The sequence below is a fragment of the Lissotriton helveticus genome, chromosome 2_1 (genome assembly GCF_964261635.1).
Source record: "Lissotriton helveticus chromosome 2_1, aLisHel1.1, whole genome shotgun sequence".
In the NCBI taxonomy this organism is placed as follows: Eukaryota; Metazoa; Chordata; class Amphibia; order Caudata; family Salamandridae; genus Lissotriton; species Lissotriton helveticus.
In genome coordinates, this window is record NC_136059.1 from 417,953,081 (window position 1) to 417,972,533 (window position 19,453).

General features: G+C 42.9%; 1 protein-coding gene across 1 annotated transcript in view; it reads left to right on the top strand.

Annotated features, from left to right (window-relative positions):
* PARP8 (poly(ADP-ribose) polymerase family member 8) overlaps window positions 1-19,071 on the top strand; it is a 759,201-nt gene extending 740,130 nt beyond the window's left edge. The window contains exon 26 of the mRNA XM_078675052.1: window positions 18,730-19,071. Coding sequence (XP_078531178.1) covers window positions 18,730-18,832 — 103 coding nt within the window. The 3' untranslated portion in view covers window positions 18,833-19,071. The remainder of the gene's footprint in view (window positions 1-18,729) is intronic.
* The last annotated feature ends 382 nt before the right edge of the window (window positions 19,072-19,453 follow it).

Consider the following 19,453-nt stretch of genomic DNA (forward strand, 5'->3'; position numbering starts at 1 on the left):
AATCATACCACCTAATCTAATATAATTAAATAAATGTTTCAAGGGATCCTCTAACTCCTTCAAAAAAACCTTGTAGAATTCGATAGGGAATCCATCAATCCCTGAAGCCTTTGCTCCCGCTGTGGCTTTTATACTGTTCTGAATTTCCAGATGACTTATATCACAGCCTATTTGATTAAATCTGGATTTGGAAATTTTGGGGATATTCAAGTTGTCAAAATATTCCCTGATCAATGTTTCCTCTACTTGAATATCCGTAGAGTAAATTCTCTCATAATGATCAAGGAATATTTTCCCAATTCCCTCGCTTCTGGTATCTATTCCACCTGATGGATCTTGGATTTTTAAAATGATGGAAGACTCTTGTTTTTTCCTGATCGAATTTGCCAGCAGCTTACCCATGAGTTGACTATCTTCATATAGCTTTTGTTGGAAGGCTTTTGAGCTATTTATCTCTTCCAAGATGAAGAAGTCCCTAAGCACTGCTTTAGCTTGTTCCCAGTTGTTTGGTTTTTGGTTTAGTTTCAAAGTATACTCATTCTCTGCAGAGCGCTGAAGGGCAGATATTTTTCTTTTTGCGATCATTAGCTTTATTACAAGAAAATGCTATAATCTGTCCCCGGGCTGCTGCTTTGAATGCTCCCCATACTGCGAAAGGCTCTGCAGAGTCCTTATTTTCTAGAAAAAAATCCCTTATCCAAACTTTGAATCCCTCAACCCAAGTCATATTCTGTAGAAGGGTGCGATCCAGCTGCCACCTGGGTCGCTCCTCTGTCGAGCCCTCTAATATTAATTCAACCTCAATCCTTCCATGATCTGAAAATGGATTGCAGCCTATCAATGCGTTAGAGATGTGAAGCGATCTTGAGGATAAAAAGAAATCTATTCTAGAGGCTGTATGAAACCTATTAGAATAGCACGTGTAAGATTCTAGGTTGGGGTTTAGGGAGCGCCAGGAGTCACGCAATTGATATTCTGATAAAAAAGCCTCTAATACCCTTTTAGTCTTTGGTTTTAGTTGTTTCTTGTTCTTATTAGAGGTGTCCTTCTTTAAATCCTGAATAAAATTAAAATCACCTCCTACTATAATTTGCCCTGCAGTTCCCCTTAGTTTTTCACTAATTTCAGTCAGGGCCGAGGTGTCATCAAAAATTGGGCCATAATAGTTGACAAAATTGAATATCTTTCCCAACAATTTCACTGCCACCCAAAGCCATCTCCCTTTAGAGTCTCTTTGCATTTGTAGAATCTCCCAGGGTAAATTTCTTGCAAAATAAATAGCAACACCCCTCTGGGCAACACCCGCAGAGGAAAAAAACCCATGGGAAAAATATCTAGGAAGAAACAACTTTGGGGAGTTTGATTTCAAGTGCGTCTCCTGGAGGAAGACCACATGGGGTTTAAAAGCAATTGCCCATTTCAAAAGTCCTCAATATTTCTGTTTATTTAACAGCCCATTCGCGTTAATGGACAGGATATTACATACGTCAATTGTCATTGATAAGGCTATGAAGTTCTAAACCTCTTCTGTACCAACCAATGTTAAGAATAGAAAACCTACTTCTCTTGTATTTTTTTTTTGCTGCATTCACCCCCCCCCCCCACCAAGGATCCCCCCATGGATGCGGGACCCCCCTTCCTGTCCACGCTGCCCACATCCCTCCCTTTCTTCTACTTCGGGTGTCTTCTTGTTACACCCCGGTGTGACCCTGGTGTGACCCTGAACCCAAGGACCCAAGAACCCCCGCCTGGATATTTTCAAACTCTCATTTTTTTTTTTCCTAATTATAACTCTGGATTGTAACATGGATTCCTCATATTCAACATTCAATATATATATAGCCAGACCACTGTGCCTAGGCCCTTGTTGATATTTCATTAAGAAGGGTCTGTGCCTCTTCTAGATCAGTAAATAGAAAAAATTTCCCCTTGACGAGAACCTTCAGTTTTGATTGCTGTGCAATCGAGGCCTGGGCACCATTAGCCTTGAATAACTGCAGCAGCTTTACAAACTCTTTCCTCCTTTTAGCCGCAGTTGCTGTCATATCCGAGAAAATCCTGCATTTTGAAGTTTCGGAAACAGAAAACTGGCGTTGTTGATATGCCTTGGAGAGTATACGTTCCTTAATTCTAAAATCAGCAAAATTTAATAGAATAGTTATAGGAAATGGAGAGTTCGCAAAGCGCTGAGCCGGTACTCTGTGGGCTCTTATTATTGTCAAGTCTCCTTCAAAGTCTGGCAGAACTGCCTTCTGTATAAAAGAGTTAACCCATTGCACTGTATCGGATCCTTCCATTCCTTCAGGAACCCCTACGATCCTCAGGTTAGATCGACGGGAGTGGTTTTCCAACTCCTCGAGTTTGTTCTCCATACAAATCCTCTTTTTTGTGGCCTCTTTAGTCTCTCCTGAAACCAGATTCATCTGATCTTCAAGGACTGCTATCCTTGACTCAGCTTCCAAGACCCTATTGGGGAGCGCCAATGTTAATTCCTCCAGCTTATCTATTCTAGCGTGAATAGCAGCAAGTTCCGTTCGCTGATTGTTTTTGATTTCACGGATCTCATCGAGGATTAAGTTGAGCATCTCGCGAATATCTAGCTCGAATTTTACCTCAGATCTTGCTTCCTTGTCGATAAGACTAGAATCAAGTCCTAGAATTTCTTCGTTCCCGGGAGTCTTATCTTGTATGCACTCCCCTCCTTGAACCACTTCATTTGTTACATTTATTGAAGAAAGCTGAGATTGAGATGAGAATGGAGATGGAGATGCTGTCAAGTGAGGGCCCTTAGATAACACATTAGAGGCTGGAGGATCCAAAGTAAGAGAGACCAAAGGGGGCTGTGAAGAATTAGAGAGGGGAGATTTCGGAGTAGTTCTTTTTGTAAACAGTGGAAAATCTCTCATCTCCTTTCCTCCCGTCCCACTGTTTTCCCCCTCTTCTAAGACCTGAGGCGCTGTTGTTGCCTGTGTCTGGGTGGGGTTAAGAGTTAGAGGGTGGATTTCTACTTCCGCTTGCGGCAGTGCAAGTACATCTGGTGTAATAACATCATTCATCTTATCTCCCTCTACTGCCGCTTCTTGCTGTTCGTTGTGCTGCAAGGAAGTAGAGGAGGAAGGCGACTCGTTGTCTGAGGATTCAGGTGTTGTATCATCTGTTATAACGCACCCCACCTCCTCCTTATTGGTGTCTTTATTTTTTTCACAAGCCGCTTTTCATGCAGCTTTTTTAGCAAGAGCCAGGGCGAGGCGAGTCTTAGCTCTCTGACGGGCCGCCGCTTCCACTTTACTGAGTTTTACCGTGTCATCATCTTTCAAAAGTTTGCCCATTTTTTTTTTTATTAGAAGAAGTATACTCCCCTTATTTTATTTTTTTTTGGATAGAGAAAAGTTTTTAATGTTCCAGTAAATTCAGGAACCCCCAGCGAATTTATTTTTATTTTTGGTGCACTGTCATTTCAATGCAATTCAATGCAGTTACTCCTCCGTGGAGAATTAGCACAGCCTGACACAGTTAAGTCTATGAGAGTCTATGAGAGTAGCTGCCCTGTAGCTGACCGCATTCAGCCTGCTCCCCACAACCTCGAGAGATGCAGTTACAGCAGTTACAGCAGAACCGATGAGAAGCTCCTTGACTGGCCCACAATTAATGATGCACACTTGCTCACCTCAGATAGGAACAGATGAGCGGCGTGTCCTGCAAGGATCGAGCTTTTCCGAGCCCCTGTCTGACTGCCTGACTGACGGGTCAAAAACAGTTACTGCAGCGGCGAGGTAGCGTCATCTCTCTCGGCGCATTCCAACAATCGCCGGAATTCCTCTTCTCTGCTCAATGCCACTCAGTGCCGCATTACATCCGTATGTCTGGATTCTCCTTTCCCGCTTGGGCTCCCGGTACCAGCAGCGGCAGTATCAGCGGCAGTATCAGCGTCTCGGCATCTCGAAAACTGCATTCGCCATTACGGAGGCGGGGCCATGGGTCGAGGATCGAGGATCACGGGAGCCTAGGCAGAGGCGTGGAGCTCTGCGGACATCCCCATCAAACTTCATACAAACTTGATCGCAATATGAAAGACATTTGTCAAATTATGGACTCCATCCCTTTTTTTTGAAAAAACATATCTGAGAGCGACTTTTAAACTTTGGAAAAAGCCATCGCACAATTATTGACAAAACAAGATGTTAACGTTCATGGTTTTCATGGGAGCGTGGAAATCTGCATTCCAATGTGCATTTTATCATGTTGTTATTATGACTTTTCACAGTGGTTTTTACATCAAATTGGTCACCATGTATTTTTTCTATTTCAATGGTTGCGTGTAGTGGGGAAGCATGTGTTTATTTGATTAAAGGCAGTTGGGGCACCAGCACGCTTAAGAACGAGTAACTTACAAAGTGGTCACTCTGTGCTATCAGTCTGAGAGCTGAAGGTAGGAGGCGTTCAGACAATTTGGACCGCATGCTTCTAAATATGTTTGGCATGAAAGTTTAATTTGAGCCACAACATGGGTGTGTGACTATTTTTTAATTTTACTTTATTGTTGCCCATTACGGGAAAGGGGAAATTTTATTTGCCGGATGGATAAATGGAATAGCTATGGGGTTTTGGCATGTTAATTAATGAAAGTTTTAGAAGACACAAGGTACTCTGTGTAAAAATTGTTGTGCATCTACTGTCCTTATGATATATTTTTTTTTAGGTCTCGCCTATCGTTGCAGCGCATGCGCTGCTCGCTTTGCGAGCCATGTAGAATACACTATAGCCAGGAAGCTTTGTGGAAGCTCCTCCCACTCTCTGCCCATCTTTTTGATTGGCTTGTGTTGTAAATGCTGCCTTCTGATTGGTTGTTGGCTTGTTTATCCCTCCTTAAGACTGCTATGTCATCATTTGTGTCCTTCCATGGCTATTGGCCCCTTTACTGCAGACTACTTTCTTCCTGTGCCCCCCCTTCTGCAGTCCAATGCCTTCTCGGGCGCCCACTGCCCCCTCCCCGTCCCCCCTTTGTGCCTTGTCGCCCGCATGCCTTTCCGTTTGCAATGCAATCAGTCTAGTGTAAATGCGAGTCCTATTGCATTGCAAATGCTTGTTTTTACGAGGTAACAGCTTCTATCTGTGTTCCATCTTTCTGGCGCTTATGTCTGGGTAGTTGGAAGACACCTTCAGATGAGCAGACTCTGAGCTGGTGAGTATAACGTATTCCACTGCTGTCAATGTCAGATTTAACTCAGCCCCTCAGCAGAAATATGTAGTCAGATGTACCACTGTAAGCCACCTGGCCTATACAGTTGTTGGACCTATGTCATCTCCTGTGGTACCCCTCCTGCTCTTCCTGAGAGAGCTGCAGAGTGCCAGTTGTGTATGCAGGGCTCAGGCTGATCTAAGCGTCTCCCATCTGAAGGGTGGCTCTATTGCTTCTGCCACCCACGTCCCGGGCTCGCACCTTCCCCGGGTGTCGCTACGAGTACAGTGAGTGTGTCACGCGCCTGTCACCTGCAGTGACGAGCTGTCACCGTGCTTCACACCTTCCATGGTGTGTGGATTGGCCACCGCAGGCTCGAATTATTTTGCTTCTGCTCAGTGTGCATGCTATCAAGAGGGATGGTGCAGCTGCAACTGCTTATGGGTTGGCTGCTGTGCAGTCAGTAGCTTCGGTAGAACTTACTGAGCCACGGCACCCACATCAGACTGTCTCTGCACGCCAGCGGGACATGGCAGGGCTAGGAATTGACTGCGATGACAGAGACCTTGTTTGGTTCTCCATATAGTTTCTTGCTTCTATTTAACCAGCCGTTTTCGATTTGTAGGAAATGCACCTGCAATTTGGTATTCCATTTGCAAGATCGTTTTACTTGCATTCCTTTCACTTATGGGGTATGCAAATGAGTGCTGTCTCAACACCAGTGCTTTCTCATATGCTTTTGAATGCACAGGACTGGTGCACTGCGTTGCATTCTCACACATCGGATGGGCATTGCTGCATAAGTTCTCCAGCCGTAGGCATGAGCTTTATATGATTTTTAATGTATAGCTCAAGGAGTTCTGCTGTGCCACAATTGGTGTAATTCGTTTTCCAGCAATTAATAAGGACGTGATTTATAGAGGATACTAGGAATGCTTAAAGACAACTGGAGAGCGGTACCCAAAACTGCACTATAAAATTTAGCATTTAGCATTGTTGCTTTATTTGTAGGTAGGTTGAGGTGTGTACAGGTGCTGCATGCCAGTAGGACTTCTGGTTCAGTGTTGGTTAATGTATGGGGTGCAGGAATTTTATGGGGTACGGTGGCTTGTTGTTTCCCTGAGCACCAAACTTACAGAGCCTCATATCCGGATTCTCTCTTGCTGGGGCCCCTCCCTATCTGACTTCACAACATACACACGTCGACAATAGCTCATCTCCCTCATCAGGCCATAAATCTTCTCCGGCTGCTCATTTGCTTTGCTCTGATGTCCTCTCTCTTTTTGTCCCTGTGTTACAAATGCTTCTATTTCTTCGTTTCAACAACTATATTACTGGTCTGCCAAAAAAGCAGTGTGAAAAAGGTCAGATTAAGAGCCAGTTGAATCCCGTTATGTACCCAGGGACTGGGATTTCTTCTCGAGGTATTTTCCATATGAATTACAAAAGGTGAAGCAATCTGTTTTTTTATGTCCACTTCTTCTCATTTGCAGTAACTTACGTGTTTAACTGCTACTTTTTTTTTCTTTCATTGTTTGATTTGTTGGAATGTTTCAAACCACATCCACCACGAGTCAGTGTACTGAAGTGCCTTCATTATAAACGATCACTCTGGTAATCGCATTAAATAACTGAGTTAAAGTTGTCGAATGCTGTTAGAGACCTCTTGCATGATTAGGCAAACCAAGACAGGTAAAAGGACGTCATTGCCTTTGACTTCATATTTTTCCACACAGGAAGCTTCTGTGAGTTTTCACATTTTCATAATCAGTTTTTAAGTTTCAGCAGCTCGTCAACAACCAAAACGTAAGCTAAGCACGCTCTTCATAGACTACATTTACATGCATAAGATATACTGGAAATGCGACAGAGGCTTTGGGTGGAACTCCCAAAATGAGTTGAATGAATAAAACCTGCACTACCTTCTTAATTTAACCAGTGGTGGTCAAATTATGCAGAAATGTGTTCATCTCCGTTAAATTTACTTAAAGCTGTTGAAAATGGATGATCTAAACTGCACTTTAATTGCCACTTTCACATCTATTCCCTTTGCTATTAACAGAGCTGCAGAATTACAGATTTGCCAGCCTAAGTACCTTCTGCATATTTAAGATTTTAACCCAAATCTTTCTAGCTCAAAAGGTACTAAAGTTGCAGCTGCACTTGTTGCTGTGAAACACCTTATATAAAGGTTGACTGGTCAATTTTAAGTTGCTTACTAGAGTATTCGGATGTTAAACTGGTACCAACGAGGTTATGCCTTTCCCCAAACAATGTTAATGTGTGAATATGCTAAAGTTATTTAAGTTGTATATTTTGCTTTTACTTGCCCCAAAAAAGTCACCCCTGCCACATAATTTGTTCATCCCCGTATTGCATAATTTCAGTGGTTTTAGCTAATAATCGATTGACCGCAGTGCCAGTGTGAATACAATATTAAAGCTACAGTGTTTCCCACAACTCCATAGCCTGTAGTTGATAGTTTTCCAGTCTTATCCAGTTAAACGCCCAGTTAATTGAGCTTTCATTCTAATGGGAAGATAGTCCTACGCTGAGACTCAAGTGGTAGTTGCCATGTCTGGCCCAGAAGAGGTCCGTAAAATACCAGCATTGCTTTCTGCTGACGGAGATTCCTTTTTTTTAAAAACATTCAGGCAACTGCCTCCATTTAACTTTCTTGATACAAAACGACCAGCAGAGGTCAGTAAAATACCAGAATTACTTTAGCATTCTATAGATTCCAGTCCATTGAAATTGTCTTCCACGAGCACCCGTAGACAATAATGTTTTTTCAAATCTTGTATTTTCAGTAATATGAGCACTGAAGGCCCTGATTTTATATTAAAAACAGAGCTTTGGACTATACCATTTCCCCCCTGAAAGGCAGTATTTCTCTCCATGTGTTCCCATAACAGGCGTGTCACGCAGTTTGGTGCTTATTTTCCATCCATTTTAAAGAACAGTAGATGTTTCTGCACCCAGGCTAATGTGCTGCATAGCTTAATACATGTAAGGTCCCAAGGGCGAGACCGATTGCATTGCAAGTGCTTGTTTCTGATTATAGTTACCCCTGAAGAAGGGCGTAAAGCCCGAAAGGCATTGGGTCAAAAACTTCACATCTTTCATTGAATTGGTAATTTTGACATGCTGTAGAAAAGGCCTGGATTGGCATTATAAATGCATTTTAAAATCAGAATTACTGTTTCCATACACCAAATATAATATTGGGGCAAAGGCAGAACAGATAACTTTGCAAACTAATGATATATTATGCGTTATGTTAACATTCCCAAACACATTTAAAATAGCCCTTATCAATGTGTATTCTAGGCCTGTAAGCTATAGCCAGAAATCAGTGGTTTTGGATAAACTGGGATGCTTTTTATCGACTTTAGACCCGGGCATAATGCTGATTGTAGGGGGAGACTTCAACTGTCAGTATGAACCACTAACTGACCCAAATCAAGGTGAACCCTCAGAAAAAGACTGCTACTGGTCTATACCTGAACCACAAGTTAGCCCTATAAAAATCTGGACACCGCTGGCTATTCAACTCCATTCATTGACCCTAGCTTACGCCATTAGGGCCAGCAATGGGAGAACAAAATCTGACCAGCCAGCCCAGCCTACATTCAACAGGGAAGCCCAAACATCTCTGATCGACTACATCTTAGTGGAAACTAAATCCTGGGATAAAGTCCTGGATTTCCATGTACTTGAGAGGCAGGACAGTGACCACAACGCTTTGGTACTGTCCCTGAATACAGAGAACACGGGCGTCACCTACGCATTACTCCCACTGTCCAAGGGGCCCGACCCATTGCTGCTCTCAAATAACAGACGAAGAGTAAGGTGGTGTAAAATACAACATTCGCCAACTACACTGGCCAAAGTATATGAGCTGGTATCTCCCCTGATAGAGGACATGGGGGAACTAGGCCAGATGGAGATCTGCCAGGGGACCCAAAATAGGGCAGGCGAAATTCATGAGCAGCTAACGGCTAGTCTGATTGAGATAGTATACCCTATTACAACATCTAGAGGAACCAAGTATAATACTAACCCCTGGTATAATGCCACCTGCCGTAGAGCCAAGCAGGACTTAATAGCCGCAGTTAAGGCAAAGGATAGACCCCGAATTAAATGTCTTCGGGCAAATTACAAAGGGACCCTAAAAAGGGAAAAGAACAATTGGGAAACTCAAAAATGGGAAGCACTTAGGACTGCCCTGAAGGATAGAGATCTGAAATTATTTTGGGCGATAGTAAGCGCAGGAAACAGGGAAGGTCAAGCAGTCCGGGAGCCCAACATAGCGCCAGAAGTCTGGGAGAGGCACTTCGGGGACCTATATGCCGGGGAGGAATTGGTGGGTGAAAAAATATTAGTTTCTGGGGGGACCACCTACGAGTCTAGTTCAGAAGGGTTGTGCGACATTACCTTGATTGAAGTAGGGAATGCCATCAATAGATTACCCCTCAAAAAAGCACCAGGCTTAGACAAGCTTCCTGGGGAGCTCTTCCGTACGGAACCCGGGGTTTGGACCCCTATTTATGTGCCCTATTCAATGCCATTCTGAAGGGCATGGCTGCGCCGGACACTTGGTGCGGGGCCGAGATAGTCCCCATCTATAAAAAAGGTTGCCCCCTTTTACCATCCAACTATAGACCATCAGTCTTATTGACATTCCACAAAAATTGATGGGTAGGGTTCTCCTTGAACGTATACAAAGTTGGATGGAGGAGAAAGATATCTTAAGTCCCTATCAAGCCGGCTTCAGATCAAACACCTCAACTGTGGACCAGATATTCAGGCTACAACTACTGTTCTGGAAAACAGTTAAGATGGAGAGTGGCAGCCTCTATTTAATTTTGTTGATCTCAGGTCTGCTTTCGACCTGGTCCCTAGAGGTAAGCTCTGGGAGGTTTTAAACAATCTTAGGATCCCAACTTACCTCCTTCAAGATCTGATGAGGCTACATACAGGGACTTATGCGCAAGTCTGAAGCGGGAAACATGGGGAACTATCCGCGCGCTTCCCTGTCAAGAAGGGGTTACGACAGGGATGTGTCCTTGCCCCCACATTATTCTGTCTGTACATCAATGGGCTCATTGACCATATTAACAACATCAAGGACAATGACGCCCCGAAACTGGGTCTGGGGAAGATACCTGCGCTAATGTTTGCAGACGACACCTTGTTGTTGTCTAAAACTCCAACAGGTGTCCAGCGCATCCTAGACGGATTCGCCGAATTTTGTATTATGCGGGGTTTGGAGATAAATTTACTGAAGACGAAATACATGATCTTCAACCCGCCTAAATATACTCGGCCAAATCCCACTCTTGACAACATACCCCTAGACAGGGTGAGGATATTTGATTACTTAGGCATTATGCTAACAGAAGATTTTCTCTGGAAATCACAAATGGATTAGGCAAGACTGAAACTATCACAGACAACGGGAGGGTTATTGAAATACCATAGGTCAACTACATATAGGCCAGTGTCCCCTGCAGTAGAAATATACAAAGTTCAGGCGAGAGGGGCTGCCCTTTATGGGGCTGAACTGTGGGGACATACACCCACAACTAATCTCCTAAATATAGAGAATAATTTTATGAGACAGATAGTGGGCCAGCCACCGAGTTCCCCCTTGGTGCCCCTTCGCATGGATCTGGGCCTGCGGCCCATCAATGAAGAAATTGCATTGAGGCCCATTACATTTTAGCGCAGGGTGTGGGTGACCCCAGAACTTTCCACCTACAGGGACGAGCTGAGGAGGGAGATCCTTACTATTCTACCAACTAAAAAAATCCTGTGGCTGTCCCACATAAAGGATATCTTGGCCAGGCTAGGTAGGCTGGATCTCTGGCTAACCCCAGAGACATCATGCTCATCAATATCTAGGCAAGATTTGGTGTACCTTTATAGACAGGCAAACCTGATAGCCACTCAGGGGAGTGCCACAGGGGGTTCAATGACTGCGGAGTTCCTGTTAATAAAGGCTGAATACAGGAAGGAAGATTTCCTGGATATGATCTACCCCATACAGGCCAGGAAACTCTACATGCAGTTCAGAGTGGGGAGTCTCCCACTAAACGCCCTTACCAGTAATTGGGCAATAGAGAATAAGAAGCAATGTCCTGCATGCAATTATAGAGAAGAATCTGAAATTCATGTTTTGTTTTTTTGCCCGGCATACCACCCCCACGCAAAAGATGGATATTCCAAATATGCCGCAATCTGGGGTTTAGGTCCCACATAGAGGCCTATAGATTATTAAAACATGATACCCATCCGCCCATAGTGTTTGCAGTTTCCAGTTTTTTAAATTCGATGTGGCATTTACGCAGGGCTCTCTCAGAAAAAGGCGGCTGAGTGAATTCTAGTGCACAGTTTTTTTTAAATTGAACTGACTAGGGATCTGATTGTTTTGTAACTCCCTACAGGTGCTCTTATCCTATTTTTTAGTAGTTATATACTTGCCAGTCAATGTATTTTTTAAGATCTATATACAAAAAAGTATGTACATAGGCTAGAGATACATTGACCATATGTATTTTAAATGGTAACCCCAGCGAAGTCATTGTGCACGACTGACGGACTTTTTATTAGCTCATATTCTTAGTGTTTTTAGATTAAGTTTCTGTATTCCTGGGGTATGATCAATCAGTACTTTATAAAGAAATCTGGATAGTACTTTTATTTTGTACTTATTTTAACAATGTTTAGTAACTAATTGGACTGTGTATCTGACAATGAGCATTTGCCAGTAATGAAATTGTACATATTGCACTGTCTTTTTTATTCTGTGCTGTTATGGTCTTTTGACCGAAATAAAGTCTATTGATTGATTGATTGATTAGAAAAGGTTGAAAAAGGTTAATTTCTGGTCTAAGATGATTTTATCATTACTGATGTATGCCTTGTTACGTTTGTACTCCACACAATTCCACTCCATGCCACAAAATTCCACTTCAGACAATTTAACTTTACTTCACACAATGCCACCGATTACACTTCATTCCATGTAATGCCATATATTTACATACCACGCAATTCAACTCCATGCCACACAATTCCACTCCACTCAATGCCACACAATTCTGTTCCATGCCACACAATTCCACTCCATGACACACAATGCCACTTCACTGCCCTCCACTGCATGCCACTCCACACCACACAATTACACACTACACATTGCCACTCAATTCCACTCCACTCCACTCCACTCCACACCACACAATTCCAATCAACAATATGCTACACATTTCCACTTCACTCCACACAGTGCCACACAATTCAACTCTATACCATACACCTCCACTCAGTTCCAACCAACACCGCATAATTCTCTCCACATAATTCCACTCAGCTCAGTACCACATAAAGCCATACTATACCACAAATGCCCACTCCAGACAGTGCCACAATTCAACTCTATGCCACACAATGGCACCCAATACTGCTCCTTGCCCCACAATTTAAGTCCATGCCACTCACCTCCACTACACACAGTGCAACACAGTTCAACTCCACTCAGTGCACCACATTACCACTCCATTCCACTCCACACAATTGCACTCCATGCCACCCATTGCCACACAATTAAGCTTCACTTCACACCACACATCACTCCATGCAGCGCAACCCTACAGAATGCCACACAACTCCATTCACTTAATTTCACTCCACACAATTTAACTCCAATTCACACAATGCCATACAATTACACTGCAATTCACATATGCCACATATTTCCACTCTACACAATGTCATGCAGGTCAACTCCTTGCCCCACAATTCCACTCCACACAGTGCTGCACAATTCCATTCCATGCCTCACAATTCCAATCCATGAAACAAAATGCCACAAAGTTCCACTTCACCCACTCCACTGCACACCACTCCATACTACTGCACTCAATGCCACACAATCCACTCCACACCACACAATCCAGCCCATGCCAAACAATTCAACTCCACAACACCATTCCACTCCACACAGTGCCACTCCATGCCACACAATGCCACTCCAAACCACACAATGCCACTCCACACCACCAGGTGCCACTAAATTCACACAGTGCAACTCCATGCCACACAGTGCTACTCCACACCACAAAATGGTACTCCCCTGCACATAATTCCACTCCACTTAATGCCACTCCACTCATTTCCATTCCAATTCACACCATACCAGTCCGTACAATTCCACTCCAAACAATCCACTCTACACAATGACACGTCACACCATACAATACCACTCCACACCATGCCACTCCAGTCTACTCCACGCAATGCCAAACCACACCACTCCACTCTACACAATGCAACTCCACTCATTGCCACTCCATCCAACTCAAAGCCACTCCATTCAGTGCCGACCACTTCACTCAGTGCCACTCCACACCACATCACAGAATACTACTCCAATCAATGCTGCTCCACTCCACAAAATGTTGCTCCACGCCCCACAGTCTTTCTCTTTGCCAGACAATGCCACTGCGCCTCACGCCATACAATGCCATTCCACGCTGCACAATGCCAATCCACACCACACAATGCTCTTTCATGCCACAAAATGCCAATCCACACTACACAATTCAACTTCACTCAATGCACTTCACACCATCCGATGCCACTACACTACACTCAATTGTATTTGTATTTATATAGCACTTATTACCTCTTTGCAGCATGCCACTTTACTCAACTCAATGCCATTCTGTGCCACACAATGCTACTCCACTCATTATAATTCCACTCCATTCCACTCCACTCAGTTCCATTCCACTCTGTTGCACTCCACTCCACACAATCCAACTCCACATAATTCCACTTCATACAATTTTACTCTACTCCACACAATGCCACACCACTCCATCCTACACAGTGCCACTCCATGCTACACTATACTTCTTCATGCTACACAATACTGCTCCACAGCACACAATGCAACTTAATTCTACTCAGTGCCACATCACTCAATGCCTCGCCACACAGTACCATTTGACTCTGTGCCACTTCACAGAAACTGGTGCCACTCAACACAATGCCACTCACCCCTCTCAATGCCACTGCACTCAATGCCACTCCACACCAAACAACGCCACTCTAGTCCACACAACAAACACAATGCCACTCCACGCTACACAGCACAGTGCCATTCCACACCACACAATAGTATGTAATTCTGATTTTTTATAGTGCACTAATCACCGGAGAGAGTATCCAGGTGCTTGAGCAGGTCTGTAGGTTTGTGGTCCCCAAGGTGCTTATACGAAGAGCCAGGTCTTCAGCTTTTAGCGGAACTCAAGAAGTGAGGAGACTCTGATGTATTGAAGGAGGTTGTTCCATGTCCTGGGTGCAATGAAGGAGAATGAGCGACCTCCAGTTTTGCTTTTGTGGATGCGAGGCTAAGTGTAGCTGGCTGGTGGGTTGGTGAAAGTGTACATGGCAGTTGAGGTATTCTGGTCCTGTTTTGTGCTGGATCTTATTTGAGAAGTTCGAATTTGCTGTGTCTGTGAATAGGGAGCCAGTGAAGCTTCCTGAGGTGCAGTGTGATGTGGGTGCGGCATGGGAGTTCTGTAGTCTCTGTAGGAGTTGTTTTGAGATTCCGGCATTGAGAGTGTTAAAAAGTCACTCTATTTGGCCTGTTCACCCCCATTTGTTCTCTACTGACTGACACTGATGGTAGCTGACTATCACTGTGCCCTGGGCTCTGCTAGCCAGGCCCAGGTCCAATCCTATGTTAAACAGAGGCACATTGATTGAGATACACTCATAATTGGCATGACCTACCCAATGAGTCCCTAGTATATAATAAGGCACTGCAGTTCGGAGGCCTGCAGCCTTTGTTGAACTTGCATGTGGGCACAGCTGAGAGCCTGAGGTCAATTTAAAAGCAGCCCTGTGTTGCAGCATTGCTTTTAAAAGTACAATTAACTGCAAACTCGTCTTTGGTGGTATGGGCACTTTAAAAGTGATAATTTACCTTATTTGTACATTGTGGTTACCCAGACGGTCTCTCCAAGGTGTTCCAGGAGTGGGGGGTCATGCAACTATTGTAGTATGGCCGTTCTGTTCACTGTCGATATTGCTAAGTTAGCATGAGCTCTGATGCCATGCTGCTGCTTTTGCGCATGTTACTACATGACTTTATTTTGCAACACTGTTTGTGCCTTTCACATGAGAACTATCTGCTTTCTGCTTTCTCTGCCTGTTCCTCGAGTTTAGTTTGAACAAACTGTGCAAGGTCGATAAACAATGCCCATTGTTATTCTGTTCTGGTCAGTCCCTAGCACTTAGACAAAACATGCTACACAGCTGTGGATGTTGGAAACCTGTGCTTTGATATTATGGGATTGCATGTTGGTTTAACACACACTTGGAGAGGGATCTTTCCAGGGAGAGGAGCTCTGTAGTTCCTCGGATGTAACAAACAACAGTCTAGACACTAAGGTATCGGGTCTGCTGACAAAGCCCAGAGATTTTCTTTTATATAATGAAACTTCTTTCCAAGGGGAGGGTGGTTAGGTCTTATAGTCCTTTCATCCACTGTCTGTATACAATGTTTTCCCCTTTCATAGTCTATGGACTTGCTACAATGCTAACTGTTTTAGGTTTATACGTTTTGCTGCTTGTAGTGGCTTCTATACTGCATTATAGAGCACAATAGTTAAAATAAACATTTTGAACTATAACGATTACTCTGTCTATTCTTATTGTGGACAAGTATGAGTGAGTTAGCGATAGGGTACTTCTTGCTACTGCAATTCCTGAGAGAGTTGGGAGTGTTGTTTTCAGGGTTGTCTAATCATTTGTAGCTTTGTGATTATGTAGGAGAACGAATGGGTACGAGGTCCTGTTTTCCTGCGCATAGTTTAGTGTGTGCAGACTCCCCACAACACTATAAGCAGAGTCCCTGTGAAAGATGTTTTGGAAACCCTAGTGAGTGAAAGCTGCCCATGTCATTTTTCCCCAGTGTAGGAAATTTAAAGTTGACTTTGGTGCTCTTTGGGTACCGATACGGTAGTAAGGCTTAGGGCCATACATATCAAAATTTTCATTTGCGATAGTCAAATAGCGATTTTTTTGCTAATCGCTTTTTGAGAATCGCAAAATGCTATATATGTAGGATGTGCAATAAAGTTTGCGAATCCTACATATTCCTTAATTGCGAATCTCAAATTGCGATTCGCAATTAAGGAATACCTCCTCTTTCATTCATATGAGCCTAGAGGCCCATAGGACTGACTGGGAAGACATTCTCAATTTGGGATTAGCAATTAGAGAATCGCAAATTGAGAATGCAATTTCAAGGGTGCAAGGGTGTCAAAAGGACACCCTGTTGCACCCCTGAAATAAGCATAAGTGCACATGTGGCGTACATACATGCCCTAAGGGCATGTATGTGCTTCACATTGCACTTTGAAAAATACAAAAAAGTGAATTTTTCAAAGGAATCGCAAATTACCACCAACTTGAAGTTGGTGGTAATTTGCGATTCCTTAAATGCATTCGCAAAATAAGGAATCACAAATTTTGAGATTCCTTATATTGCACACAGATTTGCCTTACACATACCACTAAGCAGAATTGCGATCGCAAACCCAAAATTCTGCGAATTTCGGCATTTGCGATCGCAATTTTGCTTGATACATATGGCCCCTAGCCCCTACACACCAAGGTTCTGTTTTCCTGTGCATAGTTCTGTGTGTGCAGAATCCCAGCAACACTATAAGCAAGCACCTATCAAACATGAGATAAATAACCCTTCCAAACACACCAGCCCATGTTGTGTAATGTACATTTAATCTCGATTTTAGTTTTTCCTTTTAACTTACCATCGTTTTCTAATGAGGGTATGCAAATGTTTCCCTAATTTGCGAATATGCCATGCATGCATTTGTTTCTTATAACCATTGTCCCCCCTATATTCTGCACATTTATTTCAGTGTCAGGGTCCAAGGTCGCACAACTTCAAGCATGATGCCTTGTTTAATTTTATTTAAGTTTTGCTCGTAGGAGATGATTAATTCTTACTAGACTTATTAATGACACTGTTCTGCACCTCTGGCACAGTGTGATAAGCTTGCCATTTTAATATTTAAACAGCATCCATGCTGAAGTCGGTGAGAGGTTCACTTTCCGCCCCAGTCATCATGGAACGCTGTTGTGAACTGTGCCTGAGATGCAGGTTTGCTGTCCCCTACCTTCATGCCGAGAAGGGAGACAGCGGCTCAGAAGAAGTGTGCAGACCTGCACAAACAGACGGGGTGCATTTGTTAGTGCTTCCTGACAAACAGTACTAATGTATGGGGTTAGGTCATTCCAGTAGGCCTGGCACATGGGTACTCACGCCATGCTCTCTTTAGCATAGAAAAATTTGTGATAGATAGGAATAACCTTAGTAATATTATGAACAATTAACATGGTTGAATTGTTTGCGTTTTTCACCATCATGATCATGCTTATAACAATGATGTGTCACATCTTTCTGATAATGGCAGTTCATGTTTTATTTACAAAGATTGGAGCTTTTCAATATACATTTGAAAAATGCATTTTCGTTACGCTTCTTTGAAACACACTGGACATGCAAAAGTGACAAAAGAAAGGGTTAGATATGCTTCAACGATTTCAGTGGGAATCTGAGTGGTCTTGTTCAAGGTTACCAACAACATCTATAATTTTGTAAGGGTTGTGGTTTAGATGCGGTAATGTCAGCTAACCAAACAAACATGCATTTACTGATTATATAAGAAAATTCAGTCTCTGTATTATAAAGTTTTATGGTTCTAAATACACACTCCTACTAGATTCATAGGAACACCTTTCTACACAATTTTGATTGCGGACATGTGCTTCATGGGTTAGGAAGAGAAAGGATCCTCCATGCACATCCTTTGGGGGGGCGGGGAAATGGATGATTGAATTTTTTCCATCCGAAATGCTGCACTTCATCCATTCCACTACCGACAAGGCAATTGTCGATGTTAGCCACAGCAAACCAAGCACTGCTGTCACTATAAGGAATGGTTCATGTGTCGTCAGTGAAGAATAAATGGTATAGTCCTCCTTGGAGTTTGTAAAGTAAGCTGCCGTACCCAAGATGAAGAACTACTTTTTTTTTAAACATGTGGAGAGCTGTAGTGCCACAACTGGCTCGTGATAGCAACGTTCCCGTTGAGCTACTGTTGGGGAGGGGTGGTTGGCTTGATGAAGGTGAAGTTTGTCTATCAGACATAGAGGGGGTGGCTCGAAACAGACATGTGAGAGCATTCAGTTTCAGTGAAGGAAACGGGTAGGAGAAAAGAGTGGCTTTGTTGAAAGGTGTTTATTTTTACAAAGCGGAAATTTTCATCTTAAATGTTGAATTTGTCTCTTTGCAAAGTCTCTATACACATGAATTTAAAACTGTAATGCAGGTTTTCTACTTGTGACCAGTCTTGTAATCACGCTGTAATACAGTTGTAAAAAGGGTGAAATGTTTAATCTGTACTTACAGTATATCACTTATGTTTCTCCCTTCATTTTTGTAGTTATGAAGATGGTCAAGTGGGCGATACAAGCATAAATACACAGGATCAGAGCATTCACAAGGAAATTCTTCGAGTCATTGGTAACCAAACAGCTACTGGTTGAGTGGACTTCTTTTAATGATTAGGGTTACAACTTAATGCCTTCCTCAGTTTCAAAGCTGGATTTTGAACTGAAAACGGTTAAAACAAATTATTTTGATTCTTAACGCAGATAATTGCCCTTTTGAATTTCTGTGTTTTCTTGACGTTTGTATTCGGACTGAAATGCAACATATCGACTACCATGAAGTTATTACGCAGATGTCTATATTCCTTGTTAGAAATAAACTGGATGAAAACACACATTTTTCTGCAAAGCAGTTGATTTAGACATTTCGTTCTGGGAACTTTACGACCAATGGTCTAACGTGCAAGGAAGACGAGTTTTATAATTTAGAGCCCCATAATGGTGTGATGCTTTGCAATATGTATAACCTTCACTTCTTGTGATACAATTAAGATGGCTTGAAGATATTTTCAGAGGCCAACTTGTGGGGAAAATATGTTACAAAATGTGTAAATGTACTGTTGCTCAAAAATTACTTACCCATTTTTTTAGCTGAATTACCTATCAGACTTGTGCAACATTCGATAAAATGTCTCCTACCGCAGGACAGCTGTTGAAAATGTCCCATCGAAAATACGCATCTGCTTGCTGTACACACAGAAAAAATAATGCTGTTAA